Source organism: Penicillium manginii (assembly GCF_028828005.1).
Source record: "Penicillium manginii strain IBT 31320 chromosome Unknown utg000004l:1.0-7231830.0:1.0-7236170.0, whole genome shotgun sequence".
NCBI classification, from domain to species: Eukaryota; Fungi; Ascomycota; class Eurotiomycetes; order Eurotiales; family Aspergillaceae; genus Penicillium; species Penicillium manginii.
The window spans coordinates 1,142,012-1,162,520 of NW_026643105.1; the positions used below are offsets into that span (position 1 = coordinate 1,142,012).

Consider the following 20,509-nt stretch of genomic DNA (forward strand, 5'->3'; position numbering starts at 1 on the left):
AGAGCCAAGTTAGGTTGAAAACAGTACATAAGATTCGACTTGAGTGAGATAAGCTTAGTTTTCAAAGTAGACGTCCGGTTTTTGGGCAGGCTTGTTGAATCTTATGACATGGCAGTTGCATGACTCGAGACTGCTAAAGAAGAACACTTGCATTGTATTCCTGCAAAAGAAGACTTTTCTCCGAAGTACTAAGCCAGTAGTAGTCAAGTGGCAGCTGCAAGGCCATGCTGAGATCAGCGCCTTAGTGAATTGCTCATGTTGAAACGGTCGCCCCGACGGTACAATACGAGAAGGATCAATGGCCAAGCTCCGGGGCTGAAGGAAAAGGTCTTGGCATTTATTTGATTTTGTTTTGAGAACCTTGGAACTCGATGTCTGCGAGAGTAATGTAGTAGATTAATGAGCATGTTCAACTTTGGAAGTAATGTTATATAGCTAGGGTGCATCCTGTTGTTGCTTTAATGGTGATATAGAGCTTTCAAGTTTTCTTTTGGCAGAAGAAATAAAGCCACAGCGGCCTGAAACATGATTTTTTTCAAGTTCAATTTTTTATCCGTGTTACTAGGAGTAGTAGTACTGATAAATCTCGTCGTCTCTCGCGAGCCACTTGTCAATGATCAGGGAAGGTAATCATCATTTCAATCCATAACCACTATATAGTTCATCTTTTGTTAACATCTTGGCCAGGTTTAAATTTGTCGATAAGATCCAAACAATTACTTCGAATCAAACAATCTTAACAGATACGTGAGTGATGATAGCCACTTCCTACCTTCCTAGATAAGCTAATGAAACGATATTGCAAGCCATCAACTGGTTCGACGGGACTCTGCTGGATTTCCATATTGCCGCGGAAAATGCAATGGGGCTAGCATACGCGCCGGAGCAGCGCTGCGAAAGCGATCGTTAGAAGTCGACTCGCATGGATACCTTCGATCGGCATGGAATTTCTTCAAAACAGCTTTGCAAAAAAGACGGTTCACTCCGGCTTCATTTTTGAAATGGGACCAACCACAGATGATTCGATGGATGCTTGATGAATTTCGGAAACCTGGTTTCCTTTGGGTCTTCGAACCTGATAAGGATCCTTTCAATGGGAAACTTCGAGATGAAAACACTGCATTGTACCGGCCACTCGGCAATGTTCCTTTCAACATGGGGGTTGAAGGTCTTTGTGGCTGCACAATATTGGTCATCGTTTCTAGAGAAGCGATCTACTTTGCACATTTCTTGTGAGCCTTTCAAGTTCAAGTTCATTATAAGTTTTTCTCTCTCTCGCGGAACAGCCACTGACTCCCGACAGTGAAAGCCTTTCTTGGAGTCCTGATGAGGACATATTAAAAGAAAGAGGATTTCCAACCATCGATGAAAATTTCCAGTCGTCAGTGATTGAATTTTTAAGAACTGGAAGAGACTGGCCCGATGAGAAACTAGAAGTCAATCAGAATGAGAAATTGGCAGATCACACAGCCAGCTTTCTACCAGAACTTGGAACACGGGCATTTATTCTGACTCCTCAAAACCAGGAGAATGCAGCAGCGGTAAATGGGGCAGATGTAGATGGAAATGTCAACTACCTTGATGGGCTACTATACCAAGATCTGGTCGATCTGCTCATCGTAGGTGTCAGGGAAATGATTGGAGTCGATGCCAGTGCTTTCTCTTACCAGGCACTGGATGGGCAAGACGAGCGCCATGAGACAACGGCAAGGGGAAGGGCTCTCTTTCAATATGATCACCGGGCAAGTCGGGGGTCCCCTACAAATCGAGGCTCCAGGTTGATCTTCCAGGGAATTGACATCGATATTACGTTGGAGGGACGCCGAATGCTTTTCCCCAAGGGCGTAGTCCATGAGGACTACTGGCCCCCACAAGAAGACAGAAGCAATCCAGACGATGACTCGGATCGAGTGCTATCTGACAGTCCCATCCAGCAGGATTCGTCTTCGATTTGTGGTGGTCAGACATACATACCTAGCAACTATACTTGCTACGGTAACCAGTTGTGTCCGATACTTGATGGAGTACCTACCTTGCTATGTGGTATCCAGTGCTATCTGGAGTCGCTTTATACGTGTTGGGACTCGTTCCTTTGTCCTGTGATAGATGGCGTTCCCACGCTGCGCTGCGGCGAAGACTGTTATCTGCCTACGCAATACAGGTATGTTTATTCTTCTTAAAACTCCTGCCAAATGGGGCCTTGATAAGACTTGGTTGAGCGAGACTGATCATTAATGCAGCTGTGAATCTTCGCATCTCGTGCAAAAATTGTCTCCGGATGCAAATTCTAAAGATCCCGAGGACCCAGGGAATCCTCATCAGTCTGCAAGCACCCAGCAGTCCGAGAGTACCCAACAGTCCGAGAGTACTAGCCAGCAGTCCGAGAGCGAAGTCACCACATCGAGCACAGTAACTACCTGGCCGGGAGCTCAGGGAATAGAGGTAGTCTTTGACGGGACTATATACACAATTGCCACCCAGCCCACCACATTCACTAATAATGGCATGCCTGTCATCATTGGATCAGGAGGTCTAACTATTGGGTCAGACATAATACCACTGCCAGTTCTCACGGGTGAACCCACAGCGTTTACCACTGATGGAGTTGTCTTTACTGTTTGGCCTCCAGGCCATCGCGTTACACCCACTGTTGTGCCTTCGACCACAGCAGCTCCAGGTCCATTACCTACAACTGTGACTCCCAGCCCGACGACAGCAAAAACTTCAAGTTCTTTCGAAGAACCGACGAGTACTATTATTACAATTACAGCCATCGACAATTCCAGTACCACTGAGGTTACTTTCACTGCCTCTACCCTTACTCCATTGACGACATTGACGAGCACATCAACAATCACCACGAGTATCGACGGTGAGCTGACAACAATTGTAGTTGGCCCAGGGGGTATGGCTTGGATTCCTACACATCCCAGCGCAATTACTTCTGGATTTCCTCCAGTGCCATTTCCTTCTCAACCACCATCCCCGGGTTCAACAGGCACAAGCATTTTGCCCACCGAAACGTCGAATTCGGGCACTTTTCCCCCAACTAGTACTGCGACGCCCAATCCATTCCCTTCTTCTCAATTTACGGTTCCAGTGGTCATCACAACCACTATCACAACGGATGGACCCGAGGGCCCTATCACAAGTACTATAACTGGAACCACCGATTCGACTGGGTTTGTGAATCCCATCACCACAATGTCGACCCCAGCAGCCATAGCATCTGCAATTTCGCTATCGTCTCGCATCATGAGTGCTTCAAGTGTCATCGACTCCTTTTCTGCAAATCCAGCAGATGCTTCAAGCGCAAGTTCAGCCATCGCTGCAATCGAGACTTCAAAGACTGGCAAGTCATTCCATTCCTGTTTCACATTTCAAACTACTAACACCCTTATCTTCTTTCAGATGGAAACAGCTTTGGAGTCGGCCTGGGTATATCCTTGCCAGGACTATGTCTCATATTCTGCGGATCTGCAGGTGGCATCGCTTCAACACTACAAGACCTTGCAGGAAAAATTCCTAGTGTGTTTGGGGGATCATCTCCGCCATCGGCAATCGATGGGCCACTCACCGAGCTGGCTAGTCTCGCCGATGCTCTTGGAAATCAAGCCAAAAAAGCCAGCCACGGCTCAGATACAACGACCTCACCCTCCTGTACGGGCACAATTCTCACGAACTGCGATGTCTTCTGCCTGGGTGGAACGACTTCGACTGCAGGTAGCACTATCACCACAAAGTCTTGCTATTCCACTACGTGTAGTGTTGAAACTCAATGCGGAGGCTCTGCTGTCACTTCGACTTCATACGAATATCTATATTGCCCCACGACTGTGGGCCAGGAAACTATGTCACTCTATTCGTATCCGGGGTTCAAGTTTGATCCGATCATCACGGATTTTGGAGACGATTCGTCATCAACTGGAACGACTACAAGCAGTGATATTATGACGACTGAATTCACTTCGACGAGTGAGATTATCACGACGAGCCAGTCTACCACAACGAGCGAGTCTACCACAACGAGCGAGTCTACCACAACGAGCGAGTCTACCACAACGAGCGAGTCTACCACAACGAGCGAGTCTACCACAACGAGCGAGTCTACCACAACGAGCGAGTCTACCACAACGAGCGAGTCTACCACAACGAGCGAGTCTACCACAACGAGCGAGTCTACCACAACAAGTACGACCACCACAACCAGCTCTCCTAGCGCGAGCCCTACCTCAATCCCGAGGGATTATGTATCCAATTGCAATGCATTCTCACATTCAGGTCCTAATGATGGCGAGACCTGTGCCTCTTTCGCCAAAACTTTCGATATATCTGTTCAGCATCTTTTCGATTGGAACTACTCACTTCAGCCTGCTGATGGTAGTAAAACGTGCGATTTGAGCACAGCCTGGGCACGGGGAACTCAAACATTTTGCATTGGCCTCAGAGCTGACTCTACTACATCCACCACAAGCAAATCACCTCAGCCAGAGCCCACGGCGACAAAATGCGACACCTATAAAGACTGTCCTCGATGTGAAGAGGGGTCGTATCGCTGCTGCTTTTCTGGATGCAGTGGAATGATAGTACCAGGGTCAAATTACTGCACATGCTATAAGGATGGTACTACACCTGGATCAACCTGTGGCTGCAAGTAGGTGCGAGAGTTCGAATGCCATTAGACGAATATTGTTTAGTTGGCCACCGTTGGTATCCTTCCCTCTTCAATTTTCAACTGATTGAATTAAGAACCGGGGAAAAAAAGGCTCTCAAAATATTGACTCCTAGGCAAAGTGATTCTAGCTTTAATGACCAAATTTCAACTAGTAAATTTAGCCTATAAGATCTCACTTCATTGGCTAACTATTGGGAATCTCGTTTATCTTGGAATAAAAGTTTTACTTTACTTCGACTAAACAATTGATCAAATTTTGCCGTCTGAAATTTCTCGGCTCTATGTAAGACAAGAAGTTCGCGTAGTTGTTTCGCAAGTATTTTAAAAGGTAAACCAAACAAAGCAATCCTCTTTGCATGATCACATTTAAATTCGGACCTTTAAATGTGGCAATTTCTAATATTTCTGCCTTTTCTCATCATGTAGCACCCCACGCTCCTTGACCAAGAACGAGATGGCGTTACCTGTCTCTCCTCCTAGTCTTGCAAATCCCTTAACGACACCCTCTCTGTCTCCAGGTCGCATCTCCTGGCTCATCTTGTGCTTTCCCTGGATTTTGTCCACGCGAATTTCAATTCCAACAATATTTTGCTGCATCAACTCGATGTATTTCTCTGGCGCATCACCCACTTTCCAAGGTTGAGGTCGTTCTCCGCCGGTATATCCCATGACGGACGTTTCAAGATGCTGGGAAAGATCCTTCATCTGCTGCATGATAAAATTTCCCGCCTCGGTTGTTTTCGAGTCGTAATAAAGAGAGAGTTTGCCGTATACTTGAACTGCCGAGTAGTTCCAAGTCGGAACCACTTTGCCCGAATCCGGCTTGGTTTCGACGTAGTATTTAGGTGTGACGTAGTGGTCATGTTTTCCATTGAAAACAACGAGAACATCCTGCTCAAGTTCCAGGACGTTGGGCTTGTTTTCGAGAGCTTCAATCATGCCTTTGACTTGCGGGTTCTGCTTGGCGATGTGCGCTCGAAGTCGGCCCCTGGGAGAAGACTCTTCGGCCTCTCCGGGTAGGTCCACCACAAAAGGAACGTGAGTACATTGAAGAAAATCCAAGGAGGAGTCAATTCCGGTAACCAGCATTCCCAAGGCATTCTCGCGAATGAACTGAAGGAGAGCAGAAGTGTCTTTCTCTTCGTGCGCGCTTTGTATGAACATTTGGTAGAAGTCGAAGGTAGAGAGGGTAACAACTTCAAGCCTTGAATTTTGGAATTGACTCGTTAGTGGCGATAGGAGGCTTCAGGGCTCCCAAGGGAAATAGCTCCCTATATATACTAGTACTAGATCCTACTTAGGTAGTAGCTAGTATCATGAACTCCGAAAGATTTGGCAATTCCCGAGGTCGGGATTGACTCATTCCACGGAATGTGGGTAAATGAATCGCCAGGGGCAGAAACTTTTAAGCCAAATAATCTTCGATTTTATTGTCATCAAATAAATCGAAAAATCATCAGGCATTTCCCGATCATGACCAGAAAAGGCATCATCGCCATGAATCTGAAGCTGGGTCGAATCACTACCCGCGATCGCTCCCGTACGCCTTATTAGGTATAGAGCAGACCCACAAGAAGTGCTTAGTAGCCCACATTAAAGGCATACATTCGACGATGATTGGTCAATATTTCGAAGCATAAAGAAATTAAGATACGAAATTGGAGTCATGAGAGTGGCAACGGCTTATTCAGCATCGCACCCGTGCACCTAATCGAGCTTGTATAATGGAAATCTACAATTCCAGGAACGATGCCCGAACTATCTAGGATTTTTTTTTCTTCGAAAAAGGCAATCAAAGCTCGGCATAGCGGTCACGACTTACTATATAATACCCTCTGTGTGCCTGTCAGGTAGTAACTACTAACTGAAACATTTGAACTACTAATAATTGACTTGAACCTTGGAACTTGACTTCGAAGTGATCAGCTCAATCGTTTCTCAGTTCAAGTTCCATTCGCCAAGAATCTATATCATAATGGATACCACCCAACGCCCCCGAATTGCTGTTCTTATCAACACCTCGCCCGATAACATACCATTCTGGTCAGATACACGACAATCTTGGACAGAGGCGATTACATTGATCTCCCCAACGGCAAAGGTCGATTTATATGATCCAGTGGTCGAGCGAAAGTTCCCGAATGCAGCAGATTATGATCTCATAGTCTTGAGCGGCGGTAAAGCGGATGCGTCTTCCTCGGAGCCCTGGGTATTAGGTGTTCTGGACTACGTTCGAGTGACGGCGCGAGAAATTCCTCAAACAAAGATACTAGGTGTCTGCTGGGGGCATCAAGCAATTTCGAAGGCACTTGGAGGTGAAATCGGCGCTGTTCCAACTGGGCCAATTGTACGTCGACCCTACATCTCTCGGGTATCTCATTTCTCACCACCAATAGGCTGCGATTGAAGATATCCACCTCACAGAAGATGGGAAGAAATTCTTTGGCCCTGTAATGAGCACTACGCATTACGTATGTCCACCTAGCACTAATTTCAAGTTTGACACTAATGACGTTCCAGAGAGCCCCCGAGTTCCATGTTCGTGAGGTCTTGATTCCGGCCCCCGGATTCGCTCACCTTGCTGAGAATAACGAATGTTTCGTCAACGATCAAAACAACATTCTCACTTTCCAAGCACACCCCGAAATATCAAATGAGCTTGCAAAGAAGTTGCTTCTAGAAGAAGACAAAATGTACAACGGAAACTGCTCAGCCGACAAACTGGCAAAGGAAGTTCGGAAACTAGATCATCCCACCGACGGTATGAAATTACTCAGTCGAGCTATCCAGTGGATTTCAGAGTAAAACCCCACCAGCATCCGCAGACAATGTGTTAGAGCATTCAACATTCAAGTTAGAGGCCCGTTCTACGAACGAAGATTTCTCACTGACCGAAAACAAAATTATAGAATGAAACTCTGAAAAATATCTTGATTTTCTTCGACTGCAGACTTGAGCCTCAAAAGGAGATATGTAGTCGAAAGGGCTAAGATTCCAATAGTAAACGGCGGCAGGTGCAACCTGGAACGCGGGTGATACAAGCGGTCCGAGGTTCATTTTCTTTTTCTGCCGGCCAAAGCTGCTTCCTAAAACTACCACTGCCTTACTCATACAACTAGTTAGTTAGTACTCGTGCACTGTGTATTGGGGCCTCCATTTCGGATTAACCTGATTCCCGAACACGGGAACCCTGGACCAACCAACTCGCACTCTTCCTTAAATATCAGTTCCGAAGCTTTCGTCGTCCAGACTTGTTTAATGCTAGATTATCGCCAGCTCTCAAATTGACCATTCACTGCATCAGGTTGACCTAGAGGAATCGATGTCTTTCTTGCCGGGAAACAGTTAACTATTCAATGCATCTTCCGAGATGGTCATTGAGTCATAGCCGCTTATGGGACTACGCCACTCAGACTATAGGAATTCTCCATGTTCTCAACGCTTTAGGCACACACGGACCAGAACAGAGCTCATTTTGAACCAATTGAGTCGAGATTGAAATGTATAAGCCAACACCCCCAAGACCTAAGAAGACCAACATTGTCCGGTCGCGAAATGGCTGCAAAAGTTGTCGCGAAAGGAAATCCAAGGTAAATTGAGAAACGCATTCCCTTTTAAATACGACACGACTAAAAACCCTCCAGTGTGATGAAAAACAGCCAACTTGTGGTACATGCACTAGATTGGGCAAGAAATGTGAACGGTACCGACCAGAATTCAAGTTCCGGTCCGTGAACCAATCGATTCAAGGAGTCGGTGCCTCAGGCATGAATCAAAAATGTGATGAAGACAAGGAAAAGAAACGTGTGAAAATCGTTCAAGGGAACCAATCGGCTCAGCCGCCACAGGAAAATTCCCTTTGTGTTAGCAACGTTGATATCATTCGATCCTTGCAGCATTCCGAACGAGATATTTTCTATTCGACGATATTGGAAGATCACTGTCTTCCGGCTATGCATCCCATATTTGAAGTCCTCTTTCGGAGATTCGACGATCATTCGGTCCTTGCAAACGCCACTTTAGCGTTGTCCTCGTGCAGTTTTAGCCGGCTCTATCCAGAGAAGAAAGCCTCGGTGACTAGTGAGATGGGATCGCTCAGTCCTCATCTCGTTCACCAAACAAGAAGCCAACTTTATTATTCCTTGGCTATCAAAAGATTCACAGCTTTCAGGGAACACGAAATCCATGATAGTCCAACCATGGTCTTGACGGTCTTGATTATCTTCGCTTATATTGAGTCCTCGATGGGGAATTTCCAAGGCTTTTACTGCCATGATCAAGGCATAATAAGCTTGCTTTCGCACCTCAAAATCAGCTCGAGAACAGACCTAGATTCCTTACTTGCGGCCTGGTTGCAGATTCGAATCGTGGTCTGGTGGGCCCGCGCCTACTTCTGCTCACTGGAAGTGCATCGGCATTTACCCTCAACTCTGCCTCCCGGTATCACCATGGAAAACTTACCTGCATTCCAAGGGCAGAGAGTCAATGTTTTAAGTATCATGTGCGAATCACATAGAATCAATTTCTCAGCACTACTGAGACATTGGGATACCGGTGATTTCGGCGCGCAGGGGAGTGAGCTTTGCTCGGGAGACGAAGAATTCGACAAGACCTGTCATTTTCTTGCCCAGCAAGGAGAAATGTTAGACAGGTGGCTCGACGCCCTCCCAACATCTGACCTGCCAATAGATGGGCTGGATGGCGTACACGAGATTGATCATGTGGATCAACGGACACCCATCTTTTTTCGCTCACACGAGGCAGCATTGAATTTCGCATACTATACAGTAGCGAGAATCATGCAAAGCACAGGACTCCTGCGAAGTTTGAAAAAGGCTGACCCTTCTTATATTCCTTATGACAGTCACACAGAGGAATCGTGGACTCGAGTATTACTTCGGATTGCAAGAGGGACAAAAATGGAGACATCTCTTAGCAGGAACAGCTATACCATTGGATTCTCCGGTTTACTCCTAACCGCTCTTCTGCGATGTCAAGCTCGGGGTCTAGCTCTCGAGATCCAAGAATGGCTCCAGGATCTCGAAATTTTGAAGCCAACAGAGGAAGGAGCATTCCCATTATACCAAACGCTGGGCGTTGTCAACACCATAAATTGTCAGAAAATGGCCAATCGGGACGTTTTCGCGGTAACCCAGTCTGTGGACGACGAGGGAGGCACTCCCAAGATCAACGCATACAATAGCCAGTCAATATCTAGTTTATTGTTTCATGGCATGAGTCGAACTTCAGGTGCTCTTTTCACTGATTATTTACCTGTTGCCTTGTGATATTCGTTTCTTGGACGGATTCTGTTCCTGCTGAGCAGAGGTATCTACTCGATGCTTTGGTAAGCGGCGGACTGGAAAATCACACACTGGAAATGGATGTTCATACCATATCTAATCATCACTAGAAAGATTAGCGAACCATATTGATAATACCCTCACATTTCGCCCTACCCCACAAACAGTCGATAGTAGTAAATTACCTCATTCTATAACTTGAATCTTGTCAGCAAGTATGAGCTTTTCGAGCTCGGCTCCACAGGTCTTATTCATCTCTTTAATTCAATCAAATCAAAATACTCAGTCATAATTTTCGACCAAGGGGATTTCAAATGTGTCTGTCTATAAATCGATGACTAAGCGGTGCTCCGTCATCAATCCCTTCCGACGACTCCTAAGCTACCGCATCGCTGCAACTAAGGTTATTTCAGCATGCCCCCACAAAAAAGGAGCAGACCAACACGGGCCAAGCAAACTGAAGGGAATCTGGTCGAAGATGGACAAAATACTCACTGCGATTTGCGCCATCTAAGACATGACGAAAGAGCATTTCGCTGTCGCTTCTGTGCCAAGTCATTCCATCGCAAAGAGCATTTACAGCGACACGAGAGACTTCGTGAGATTTTCTTATCCTTTATATCTTATGCGAGACTGATTTTGTTTTAGATACTAAAGAGAAGCCTTTCCAATGCACGGTTTGCTCTGCTGGTTTTGCCCGGAGGTATGAGCTCCTCTCCTCTGATGCCAGTCGCAGAGAATTGGCGGCTAATTTAACTATAAAGAGACCTTCTTGCTCGACATATCCGCCTCATCCACGAAGCTGAATCAACTTCTCCGTTTGAGACTGAGGCAGATCATTCTCGTGTGACCAATTATCAGACTCCATCTATTTCTGGGGCCGCTCATGACAGTCTAAACAGCGTTTCGCCACCCAGATTCAGGATACGGCACCAAGAAGCTCCAACTTGTGTGGAATCTGACGTTCCATCAGACCAGACACCCATTGGGAATGGCTTCACCTCTTTCCCATCTTCTCCTTCAATCCAGCCCAGTGCCCCTCGGGCTACATCTGCCATGCTGCCTCTGGTTTCCCCAATCGCTACACAGGATATACTGCCAACCCAACAGCCCAATGGCTTTGGTGACTTTGATCTATTTATTGACAGCCTAAATGGAGCCTATGGCTACGGCCTATCGTCATTTTATGTCGATCAGCCTATTTTGCCGTCACCTCCGGCTCCTCTCTTCCCTATCGTTGAACCGCGACTTCAATGGCATACCCCGAACTCTGAACTTTCCAAGCAAAGCATGACACCCACATCAGTGCCACGGCTATTTGATGACTTCACATCCTCGCTACCCTCTTTCGAGCCTTCTCGCGCTACACGGTCCAAGAAAGAGCCATTTCACGTCACACAACAAGACTGGGACTCTATCTTGACTGAAGCTCAGAAATTTCTTGCAGTTCTTCCCCAGGGGTTTTTTCTTCCCTCACGCCACACCATGACCCGATACATCAATACATACTTTGCGGGATTCCACCGCCATCTTCCTCTGGTACATCTTCCCACATTCTTGGCTCCGAAGTGCCCGATTGAATTGATGTTAGCCATGGCAACTATAGGTGCAATATCTGCATTTGATAGAAACAATGCAACTATGCTGTACCGTGCTTCGCTTGCCATATCGCAAGAACGACTTCGCCATCGCAAGAAACAACGCCACGACATGGTATTCTCCGCCGGACCTCGGCCACCTAGCATGCAACAAACGCGGATTATGCAAAATTTGCCTGTTATTTCCGAAACCTCACAACATGACGCGGGTCCATCAACAGAGCAAATATCGCAATTTGACCCACTTCCGCTTGCGCAGGCATTACTCATACTTATGGCTATGGCAACCTGGGGAAATTCAGAAGCCATATTTGATGAGGCCATAGAGATCCAGAGCATTTTGGCAAACTATTTAAGGACTGAAAAGCTCTTAGAGCCACAAATATTCTCAAGCACTTCAGCGTGGTCTACATGGATAAAGGAAGAAGGTTTTCGAAGGACCGTCGCTATCATCTTCTGCTTTTTCATCTTCCATACTATCGTCTATGACCTTCCACCTCCGATCCTCAACTCGGAATTGAATATACACTTACCTTCGCGAGAGAAAGACTGGGAAGCAAAAACCGAGGATGAGTGGCGACAAGCCCGTGACAAGCACGAGGCCGAGCCTCACTTTCAATCTACTTTTGGAATGTTATTTTCCTCGCAGGCAGAAGACATTCAAAATCAGCTTTCGTCTTTGGGTAGCTACACATTAATCCTCGCTCTAATACAGCACATCTACTTTCTGCGAATGGAGGCAAAACGCAGACCAGAAGGCGAGCAAAGTCTATCTCCTATGGATATGAATGAGATAGAACGAGCATTGAAGAATTGGCAAAGTGGGTGGAATCAAGACCCGGAATCGTTTCTTGGCCCTGGGAGCCCATTAGGCCCAATATCTTTCAATTCAACCGCCTTGCTTCGCATGGCCTATATTCGACTCAATGTGGATCTTGGTCCGTGGCGCGCTCTGAACACTCATGTTCCTCACGAGGTCGCGGCTTCCATACATCGAAGCCCACCTTTATCAAGGAATCGCAGACTCACCCGCGCAGTGCTCTACTCGGCTCATGCGTTGAGTATCCCCGTGAAAATTGGAGTCAACATCGTGGCCCACAATCAGTCTTTTTCTTGGTCCCTTCAGCATTCTTTATGTGCTCTCGAGTGTGCTTTCATAATCAGCAAATGGCTGATTGCCATACAGCCCCATTTATCACAGGAGACTCTTGACGAAGAAGAGGCAAGATTATACGCCTACATCGTGGACATGGTTATGGAGGCTGAGGCTGGAGGGGACGTCGAATCATCCTCCACTAGTCTGTGTACTCGAGTTGTCAGTATCTGGGCAAGAATTCTGAGCGGGACGGCTCATTGGAACGTGGTACCAATGATTGGGAAGATTTTAGAGGCCTACGCTCAGATTTTGGAGCCCCATCCCACATAGAAGTAGTAAGTAAATAACCCTTGGAACATATATGTCAATAAGAACCTGAAACCTCCAGTACAGCTAGTATGTATACTTATAGTACTCCCAAGGTTTCCAAAGTTTCTCAAAGTTCTGTCTGCAATCCATGATGAATGGTGGAACTTTGGAACCTTGGAAGACAGTAATTTGCTAGCACTGCGCCCCAAACCGGGAGCTCCAACCTGTACAACTATCTACTAGTTACTAGTATTAGGTACTACCTAGGTAGTATCAATCAGGTTGAAATAAGTAGATTAGATATCTAGGTAGTAGTACTAGGCAGTACGTTTCAGAGGCTTCTAGGCTAGCTAGGTACTTGAAGTTCCAAATTCCTAAAGCGACCATTTCAAGTTCACATTTCGTCTCCTAGGACTATTCGTCTAATTCTAGATCTATATAGATTGTATCTATCTACTCTTCCGTAAAAAGATCTCCTAGCACATACTTCAGACCACTATCACAGGCGACAGTGGCCACGATCTTACCGGGGCCAAGTTCTTTTGCCAGCTCAATAGCAGCCACTACATTAAGCCCCGTGGATGTGCCAGCCAGGACTCCCTCTTCTTTCGCCAATCTTCGAGACATCCGACGACCCTCAGCCTCTTCAACTGCACGGGCATCATCATACAGGGTCTTGTCCAAGAGAGGTGGTAGAAATCCGATTCCAATACCCTCCACAGAGTGTGGTCCACCATGGCCCTTCGTGATAGCAGGCGCAGATGCGGGCTCCAGGACAGTAATACGACAGTTTTGGTTCTTTGATTTCAAAACTTTGGCAACCCCCAGAACCATTCCTGCGCCTCCTACTGCGCCACAGAAGGCATCAATTCCTTCGGGGATTTGGCCCAGAAGCTCGCGACCCATGCTTCCATAACCAACGAGAACATCCGGGTTGCTGAATTGATCGGTATAGTAACAGTCACCGTTCTGACTTAATTCTTTGGCCCGCACGCGCATGGAAGGAATCAACTCCGGTGTGATCTTTCCCGTCGGGCTGGAAACTATATCCACGGTTGCTCCATATGCGGCCATTGTCTGCAGTTTCTCTTCTGCAAATGCATTCGAAGATACCACGGTAAAGTCGTATCCTTTGATCGCACAGATGAAAGCAAGGGATGATCCAGTACTGCCACCAGTGGCTTCGACGATTGTCATTCCGGGTTTCAAGTCTCCTCTTTTTTCCGCTTCCTCGATGATAGACACTGCCATACGGTCTTTATAAGAGCCAGTGGGATTTAAACCTTCCAACTTGACAAAAACACGGGCACATCCATCTGGCACGACGTGACGCAACTCGACGCAAGGTGTGTTCCCGATTGCGTCCAAAATATGCCGATTGGTGGACATGACGATTGTTCTTTCGATTTTATTTGGCTGGGAATTGTCGCGGAAAGTTGGAAACTAACGCCTTTGAAATAATTTTAGCATTTTTATTTGAAAAATGAAGGTGATTGAGATATTATATCAATAACGCGTACGGAGAGGACTCTTTTAATCAATCAAAGTATGTAAATTGTTAACTAACTAATTGATACAGTGATTAGTCATTTCTCCAAAATGCCAAGAGGTATCATCCCCCACTTTCCTTCGCCACGAAGACCCAGCTTCTTCCACTTGAACGGCTTCTCAACCTTGAAAGGTTGGAAAATCGCTTCAATTTCTCTTTTCCCGCCCTGCCTCCCACCTGGCACGCCACCGAATCTTGTTTGAAAAACTCGACCTTTTTCATAAAGTCCAAAATGGCTTCCCCATCTCCAGTCAGCGCTGCGGCCCATATACTGCAACTTCTTTCACAACTTCACCAAATTTCGTTGGAGCAAGAAGCTGGTATTTCGAAAAAAGGGAAGGTGTTCTCATCAGATGTTCTGGGCGATCTTGAGGATAAAAATCCAAAGATCAATCCAAAGGATGACTTCGATCGCCTCATGCTCGACAAATTCATCGCTTTAGATGAGGATAAATGCCAGTTCACCTATCAATTGATCAACGCCATGGGTGCGACGAATATTGTCGAGGCAGGTACTAGTTTTGGTGTCAGCACAATTTATCTGGCCCTCGCTATTGGCAAAACCAAAGCAGCCACCGGTAAATCTGGAATTGTTATCGCGACCGAAAAGGAAACCAAAAAGGCAGCAATTGCTCGAAAGTACTGGAGACAATGTGGTCCGGAAGTTGAGCAACAGATTGATTTGAGAGAGGGTGATCTACTTGAAACCCTCAAGACTGATTTGCCGGAGGTCGATCTTCTTCTTCTCGATAGTAAGTATGACTCTCGTTCTGCTTCCGTTCGCTTATATTAATGGATTTGGTAGTTTGGTCGGCATTGTCGCTTCCTACGCTCAAAACCGTTTTACCACGTCTTCGGCCGGGTGCAGTTGTTCTTACGGATAATACAATATCGGGAGCCAAGGGGTATGCAGACCTACTTGCTTACCTGAGAGCTCCTGAAAATGGGTTCGAAAACATGACTCTACCATTCACGAACGGATTTGAAATGAGTGTTTACCGACCTCAATGATGGAAGCAACGCTATATGATAAGCCAAACCGTAAAATAAATATCTCAGTCATTGAAATATTGCTTTACCTAAACTTTGCACTAAGGAATTTGAATCTACTGGTTTCTGTTGGAAAGGGGAGAAAGTGACATTGACCAGAATATTTATTTGACTTGAAGTCGCACCATTGTGTCATTCTCTCCCGTATTGTACTGCGTACCTAAGTACTAACTAGTACCCTATCTTCTGGTATTAATTCAAGTTCCAAGATTCGACTTCCCTGCACCACCCACAGCCTACGTTGCGTTTACACAGGAGCACTGGAGGTTTTCAAGTATTTCTCCCTGTTTATATTGAGCGTGGGAGACCTTCATATAAGTCCAATTCCCTAGACACCTGGGCACGCATTCATATTCTTGATGTCTACAGTCTCCTTGATACGCCTCTGCCTCTTTCAATCCCCTTCGACTGTGACCCTTTAGGTTCTTCAAGTTTGACAAGAAAATACCTAGTTTCGAACGTTCTGAAGTTTCCAAATCTCAAAACTCTCACCAAAGAATAAAACAGTAAAAAAAATCGATTACTCAGAGAAACGTATTTTTGGAGGACCATCCTCACTCTAACTTGAAGAAAATAAAGCACAATTCTATAAAACGCCACCTATTGTCACACCAGTATCAATATTACAGTTTCCACGCCCATCGCTTTTCCCCTCCAAAGCGTTCCACCATAACCTCAATTCTAGCCCAAAAGACAGTCACAGTTGATGCAACCATCAAGGCTCCCACAAAAACCGCCATGTATACATAATTTTCCGTCGCCTTGCTACTGGGCAGCGACCGAACCAAAACGCCCGCCACTGGCGTTCCAACAAATCCAGCTGCTCCCTGGAGGAAATACATAATTCCTGTGATCCGTGGCAAATTCTCCATCCCGAAAATCTCAACCAAGGCGGGGGAGAATAGACCGATGTATGCGCTAGCAAAGAGACCGTAAAGAACCGTGAATCCCAGGAAAAGTCCTCTGCCTGATGATTGATTCGCGCTACCGAGAACAGTACTCGGTATCCACAGCCCTGCGGTCGACACAGAGCTCAGCAGAGTCGTGAGAAAGAAAGAGTCGAGTCGTCCAATTTTGTCAGCAACAAAACCAACTGCGACCTTTCCAATGGCGTTGCAGGAATTGCTCAATGCGGTAAAGTTCGAGCCTTCAGAGTCGCTATATCCAAGTGTTTTGGAATAGGCTGCGATATAAAATACGGGCGTATAATATGCTGCACTCTGGAAAGCGGCATTGAGGCATTGGGCAACGAACTTGCGGGATGTGACGATCTCTCGGGGTGGGAGGGGGACTTTGAAAAGCCCGGAAACCGAAGACAGCTTCAAGTTATCTTCATGAAGTCGTGCAGCCATTTTCGGGTCCCATCTTAAAACAGCTCCAGATCCACAAATTAAGACAGTGCAGATGCAGCCAGTCAGTCGCAGTGTATTCCGGAATCCTATACTCTGGAAGCATGCTGATAGTATCGGAGACCAGACGAGGCCTCCAATTCCAGTGCCAGCAGAAATAATTCCCATATTCAATCCCCTGTATTTGCCGAACCAAGTAGGCGGTACCGCCATAGATGGCATGAAAGAAAGGCAGGTAGCAATGCCGATCAATAGCCCCTGCGAGAGCTGGAAATGCCACAGGGCGTTTCCAAAACTGGCTAACACACTCGCAATACCAAATAGTAGCCCACCTGCACATACAACTGACTGTGGACTAAAGTATTTACACCATGCCACGACATATGGTGCGCCTAGTTTCATCAATGCAGCAGCTATGCTACCGATCAATGAGATGTCAGCAGATGAAGCCCCAGTGAAAGGATTGTTTGCCTCTTTTGCCATGTCCTCATAGAGAGATTGAAATATACCAAAACTAAACAAGAGCCCACAGCCGGAGAAGTTGAGCATGAAAGCAGCGATAACAATCACAAGTTTCTGTCTGTTCCTCGATCCTTGTAAGCATTTTCGAATATGAAAACGACTATAGAGAATTGTTCCACACGTACTTATTTGATTGCTTTGGTGGTGACAGAGCATCATTCGTCTGTAATTCTTCTGGAGCCACATCACAGGGCTTTTCATGGCTTGCTGGTTCTGTCATGATCTTATCTTTAATTTGACCCTTGAACCACCTAGGCAGTCTGCGAGATGGTTGAATGGTAAAAGTTTAATCAAAAGATTGACCTGAAGATACTACTCAAACAATGCACAGGTGCTGAGCATGTCAAATTTTTTATATTCGGATTTTAAAACTTGAAATTTGCAATATCGGTTGACTCACTTGGAGAACTTTTGCAACTTTCAGCTACTGACGTAGTAATAAGAGTGCTCAATCGGGCGGGGTATTTAATTAACCGGCGTCCGGAGTTATACCAGATTTCCCCGGGCTTAAGTGTTTCGAAACTGATTGTTCTCCATCAAACCTATCTCCAAATGAAAACTCGATTCACATTCCACATTGTGATTCAGAGGCCACCGCTCTCGCGCACCCTTTTTGGAGAGACTTCAGATGGGAGATGACAAGAAATGTGGGTGGGGTCATAAACTCCTAGTGGGTCATCTTGGCATTTTGGAGAAGAGTATCTCTGTCTCTGAGTCTTACCTTTCCGCAGACGAACTTGAACTTGAACCACAGATTACCTAGGAACCTAAGTTGATCGGCCGAATGCTTGTCACAAAGTCAACCGAGCATGCTTTTATCTGCTACCTTGGATTAACCTCGCTGGAGAGGCAAAAGCCCTGGGGGATAAGTGAAGTTCCGAATTTACCTCACCGAGTTAAAGCTAGATTTATCCAAACCGACTTGCTACTGGTAATGTGAAAATTCGAATTACTAGGTGAAGTCCATACCTAGGTATATACTAGGACATTGATGTGTTTAGTGTTCTGAAGAAGTTCCAATGAAATAAAAGGGAAAAAATCAGTTGAAATGCGAAACCGATACCTAGGATAGGATCGTCGCAGTCGGTAGCTAAGCCTTCGGCTTCCCGACCAAGGCCTGGAGAAGTTCCAAGCCTGTCTTTCTTTGCCGCTTCAGACAGTCTTTGCTGTCTGGATACGAGAAAGGTCTATAATAGAGACTTTCAAAGGTCGAAAATGTAATGCAAGTAGACTTTATTTTAGCCCTGACTTCACGAAGTACTTTCAGAGTGTATCGAAATAATTGCTTTTTCGATTGGAAGTGTTTAATAATAATAAATTATGGAGACAATAATGACGTATCTCAATGGGCGTATAACTCAGTTGGTAGAGTGTTCGCTTTGCATGCGAAAAGTCTGGCGTTCGAATCGCCATTCGTCCACTTTTTTGCTCCACATTAACCATCGTCCTTGGGTGAAGTCGCTTTTTTGATCTTCATTTCCAAGGTCAGACGGAGTCTTTTCAAAGAACGACATCCATCCTACATGATTCAAGGTTCAAGTTTGCATTAAATCTTGGAATAACCGCCGCTCAGGGCAAAAAGATTTTCATGAAATGGAATACTAATCCTTGGAATAGTAGTACTATGTACTAGGTCCATTTTTGACTTGGAGCTTCAAGTTGAACTTGTCCAAACCAAGACCTGCCCAGGTGGCCAGAATTATAAAGCATCAGACAAAGACAACCCATTTTAATAGCGTGCGAATTAGTATATACTAGTAGTAATAGCAGATTAAACCCAGTATATACACTAAATAGTACAAGTATTCAAGATCGTTGATACTATGGCTCCACTTGAGCCAAAAAGTAGAGGCGCATCTTCCAAAACGCATGCTCTTGAGCCAAAAAAGGCAGCAAAATCCTGGAGTCCGTTTTCTTAACATATGACTCAATGATTGAGGACTCAGTATTCTCTAGCGGACCCCCAAGAACGAGCTTCGGGTTTGACGGAAGTAGCATATCCAGATGTTTGCGCTCCGCACCGGGACAGAAAAGGAGTGTTTTCGATGTGACCCGCTCAAAGGCAATAGGATTATCGACCACAGTTATACCAAGTGATTCAAGAAGTGCACGGTCCAGTGCGTTGAAGACGGGATCTTGGGCGTAAATTGGAAAAGATGAAGAGCGGTTGGCACCTTTGCATGAAAGACGTAAGTTCGGAGGTAACAAGCGAAGTTGGAAATTTGAGTGCTTTTTCGAGAGGGAGGGGAGGAACGAACTCGTAAATACATCCTTGATAGCTTCTAACGCAGCAAGCTGAAACATAGAAACAGCCCTGCGGTCAACCCAACCATCTCGCAGGAACCCACTCGGACTGCCAAGCCCGATGCACACAATCCCGTCAACATCCAGATCCCGCGACAAGGTCTCCGTCTCTTGATCGCATATCCTTTGGTCCAATTGTATCCTCAGTTTCTTCCAGGTCTCCGACTGAACCCATCGCTCCTTATAGCTTCTATATTGCGCCTCTAACTCTTCGAAGGTCAGACGAGCCGGTGCCTCGGCTGGACTGAGAACCAACCCAGTTTCATCAACCTGGTTGGTTTCAAGGTCACTCCGTGCCTTAGTAGTAGTGGTGCGCACTACGCGCCGCACATTGCTACCGCTAGTAACATGAGTCCAGCCGTCATCACCGGTGACTTCGAGGCGTTTTTGAGCAGAGACAGGGTTGCGCTTTTTGCGGTTACTGTGTGGCATAGCGCTATATATATGTGCACAGCTTGGAAACCTTTCCCTCCGTTTCGTTTCAAGTTCCAAGGTTCCAAGGTTTCAAATTCAAAAGTCGTTTAATGGATGTTAGTGGTGAAATTCTTAATTGGTGGCTCCCAAATGGCGGGGACTTTTTTTGGACGATAAGTGATTACTCAGCGCGATAAGCCCGCTGCCGTATTTGGAACTATATATGGCTTGGCTTGGTATTGCCGTGGTGTGTACTACTGAGCTCCTTTAAACAAATCTTTTTTGAAAATTAAAAATGTATTCACTGATATAGTAGTAGCTCCATGTTAACGAGAAGGAG

The 20,509-nt window shown here is 45.9% G+C and overlaps 9 protein-coding genes across 9 annotated transcripts; 5 read left to right on the forward strand and 4 right to left on the reverse strand.

Annotated features, from left to right (window-relative positions):
- Positions 1-1,017: 1,017 nt before the first annotated feature.
- On the forward strand, positions 1,018-4,584 carry N7533_004135 (uncharacterized protein; the record flags this gene model as incomplete). Its single annotated transcript, XM_057100785.1, has 5 exons — positions 1,018-1,232; positions 1,304-2,161; positions 2,241-3,370; positions 3,484-4,380; positions 4,475-4,584. 5 exons carry the CDS (start codon positions 1,018-1,020, stop codon positions 4,582-4,584), a joined length of 3,210 nt encoding a protein of 1,069 aa, XP_056960415.1.
- A 487-nt stretch (positions 4,585-5,071) lies between these two features.
- On the reverse strand, positions 5,072-5,839 carry N7533_004136 (FMN-binding negative transcriptional regulator; the record flags this gene model as incomplete). Its single annotated transcript, XM_057100786.1, has 1 exon — positions 5,072-5,839. One exon carries the CDS (start codon positions 5,837-5,839, stop codon positions 5,072-5,074), a length of 768 nt encoding a protein of 255 aa, XP_056960416.1.
- An 811-nt stretch (positions 5,840-6,650) lies between these two features.
- N7533_004137 (type 1 glutamine amidotransferase) lies at positions 6,651-7,480 on the forward strand (the record flags this gene model as incomplete). The annotated part of the gene is made up of 3 exons (XM_057100787.1): positions 6,651-7,022; positions 7,072-7,146; positions 7,196-7,480. 3 exons carry the CDS (start codon positions 6,651-6,653, stop codon positions 7,478-7,480), a joined length of 732 nt encoding a protein of 243 aa, XP_056960417.1.
- A 1,394-nt stretch (positions 7,481-8,874) lies between these two features.
- Positions 8,875-9,963, forward strand: N7533_004138 (uncharacterized protein; the record flags this gene model as incomplete). Its single annotated transcript, XM_057100788.1, has 1 exon — positions 8,875-9,963. One exon carries the CDS (start codon positions 8,875-8,877, stop codon positions 9,961-9,963), a length of 1,089 nt encoding a protein of 362 aa, XP_056960418.1.
- Positions 9,964-10,495: 532 nt separating this feature from the next.
- On the forward strand, positions 10,496-13,002 carry N7533_004139 (uncharacterized protein; the record flags this gene model as incomplete). Its single annotated transcript, XM_057100789.1, has 3 exons — positions 10,496-10,576; positions 10,627-10,681; positions 10,745-13,002. 3 exons carry the CDS (start codon positions 10,496-10,498, stop codon positions 13,000-13,002), a joined length of 2,394 nt encoding a protein of 797 aa, XP_056960419.1.
- A 432-nt stretch (positions 13,003-13,434) lies between these two features.
- On the reverse strand, positions 13,435-14,370 carry N7533_004140 (PLP-dependent cysteine synthase family protein; the record flags this gene model as incomplete). The annotated part of the gene is made up of 1 exon (XM_057100790.1): positions 13,435-14,370. One exon carries the CDS (start codon positions 14,368-14,370, stop codon positions 13,435-13,437), a length of 936 nt encoding a protein of 311 aa, XP_056960420.1.
- A 392-nt stretch (positions 14,371-14,762) lies between these two features.
- N7533_004141 (O-methyltransferase) lies at positions 14,763-15,541 on the forward strand (the record flags this gene model as incomplete). Its single annotated transcript, XM_057100791.1, has 2 exons — positions 14,763-15,282; positions 15,336-15,541. 2 exons carry the CDS (start codon positions 14,763-14,765, stop codon positions 15,539-15,541), a joined length of 726 nt encoding a protein of 241 aa, XP_056960421.1.
- A 662-nt stretch (positions 15,542-16,203) lies between these two features.
- Positions 16,204-17,671, reverse strand: N7533_004142 (monocarboxylate transporter; the record flags this gene model as incomplete). Its single annotated transcript, XM_057100792.1, has 2 exons — positions 16,204-17,509; positions 17,577-17,671. 2 exons carry the CDS (start codon positions 17,669-17,671, stop codon positions 16,204-16,206), a joined length of 1,401 nt encoding a protein of 466 aa, XP_056960422.1.
- A 1,601-nt stretch (positions 17,672-19,272) lies between these two features.
- N7533_004143 (SRR1 family protein) lies at positions 19,273-20,187 on the reverse strand (the record flags this gene model as incomplete). The annotated part of the gene is made up of 1 exon (XM_057100793.1): positions 19,273-20,187. One exon carries the CDS (start codon positions 20,185-20,187, stop codon positions 19,273-19,275), a length of 915 nt encoding a protein of 304 aa, XP_056960423.1.
- Between the last annotated feature and the right edge of the window lie 322 nt (positions 20,188-20,509).